General features: G+C 39.8%; 1 protein-coding gene across 2 annotated transcripts in view; it reads left to right on the top strand.

Moving 5' to 3' along the window:
• cyfip1 (cytoplasmic FMR1 interacting protein 1) overlaps nt 1-1,814 on the top strand; it is a 77,949-nt gene that overhangs the window by 29,954 nt on the left and 46,181 nt on the right. Inside the window, exons 2-4 of one of the 2 annotated variants that reach the window (XM_014022421.1) lie at nt 576-696; nt 878-967; nt 1,383-1,460. In XM_014022421.1, coding sequence (XP_013877875.1) covers nt 580-696; nt 878-967; nt 1,383-1,460 — 285 coding nt within the window. In that variant the 5' untranslated portion in view covers nt 576-579. The remainder of the gene's footprint in view (nt 1-575; nt 697-877; nt 968-1,382; nt 1,461-1,814) is intronic. The other variant, XM_014022422.1, reaches the window with a different exon arrangement.

Raw genomic sequence — 1,814 nt, forward strand, 5'->3', positions numbered from 1 at the left:
AGGAAATGAATGGAGAGCGAGCGACGTCGCCTCCCGTGTGTCGAGCCCTTTAGTCTAATTTGTCTATTTCATTGGTCTAATATCTGCCGTATTCATCTTTTTTGAGTTCATCTTTGTTGTATTTGTATTAATTGTTTTTGTCTTKTTTGTACTATTCATTTTAAATTCTTGTCTTTGTTGTATTTGATGCATTTTTATTTTTATATTTGTCTTTTTTCGTACAGCATTTCTTTTCTTTGTTGTCTTTGTATTTATTCGTCTTTGTTGTATTTTTTTATTTCTTCATCATATTCTTTTCATTGTATTCTTAGTTTTATTTTCTCATTTTTCTTTTGTTTTCGTCTTCATCATTTGTGTACAGGTTCTTTGTTGTGTTTGTTGTCATTGTGGTATTGGTCTTCCTAAGTTCTTATTTTTATTAGTTTTGCAGTTTTACAGTTATGTTTGAGCTGAAACAAACAGAAGTAATAATTGAGTTTGTGAAGGTTTCTGCATTCTGTTGCGATTCTGAAGCAGCCACTGCAGAGTTGGGTGTTTTTGGATTCAGATTGTAACGATGCTGTTTCCTTTTCCAGCAGCATGACGTCTGCAGTGACTTTAGAGGACGCCCTGTCCAACGTGGACCTGCTGGAGGAGCTGCCGCTCCCAGACCAGCAGCCATGCATCGAGCCCCTCCCCTCCTCGCTCATGTATCAGGTCAGTATGATGGCTGTTTTGGCTTCGTCTTCTGCAGACTGAAAAACACTGTCTGATGTCAGTAAACATGCTTTTATTGGCCCGGTTCTGTTCTGGGTAGTGGGTTTCACTGTATTCTTTTACRTRTGTRAAATGCAAGCTCACGCACTTAACWATTTTTTTGTTTGTTTGTTTCCAAAAGCCCAACTTCAACACCAACTTTGAGGACCGAAATGCATTTGTCACCGGCATCGCCAGATACATCGAGCAGGCCACTGTTCACTCCAGCATGGTACCTTCTTTCTGTCCCGACTTGTTGAGAAAGATAAATTCACAGATGCATTAATGAGAGGCTGGTCAGAGGCTTCTTAAGAGAAGGGCTTGACTCTTCAGCAGAACATTTGGTTCTCTGCAGCAGCAAATGGCACCGAAACAAAGGGATGGTCCGGACCATCTCCTGTCAGAAATAGCAGGTCTTTGTGTCTAATTAGTGCAGGGTAATTACTTGGTGGGGGTGGATCAAACATCACTGTGTGCGGAGGAAGGGTGGATCTTCTCCTCCACCCTCTGGGAACAAAATAACCCACAACATAAACGACCATTCATGCATGTCGTGGTTGTTTTTCTGCTTTCAGTTTACAAGAGTATTTGTCATAAATCATGTGGCGGTCTGAAACTCTTCGTGTGCTTTTATCGTTTTTAATTAGAATGACATGTTGGAGGAGGGTCAGGAGTATGCTGTCATGCTTTACACCTGGAGGAGCTGCTCACGTGCAATACCACAGGTAAACATCAAAGTGTTCATTTGTGGACCAATAAAGATTCAATCTGACTTGTTTTAAATTTTGCATATTTAAATGTGCCTAAGCACTGAAAGACACTAATTACAATTCTTCAGTTCTTGTTCTGTCACAGGTTTTGGTTTGATGCTTGTCCTGCAGCTGTAGAAAACCCCAAACAACAACAATAATAATAATCATCATAATAATAATAATAATAATAATGCACTGCTCAGTCAGGAAAAGTGTGTTATGACTTATGGTAACAGTACATTGTACGGTGTAGACAAAATTTGCACTCATTGGGCCTCATGCAAGAACCGTTCGTATGCACAAATTTGTTCTTAAGTTGTGCGTACG

The sequence above is a fragment of the Austrofundulus limnaeus genome, unplaced genomic scaffold (assembly GCF_001266775.1).
Source record: "Austrofundulus limnaeus strain Quisiro unplaced genomic scaffold, Austrofundulus_limnaeus-1.0 Scaffold329, whole genome shotgun sequence".
In the NCBI taxonomy this organism is placed as follows: Eukaryota; Metazoa; Chordata; class Actinopteri; order Cyprinodontiformes; family Rivulidae; genus Austrofundulus; species Austrofundulus limnaeus.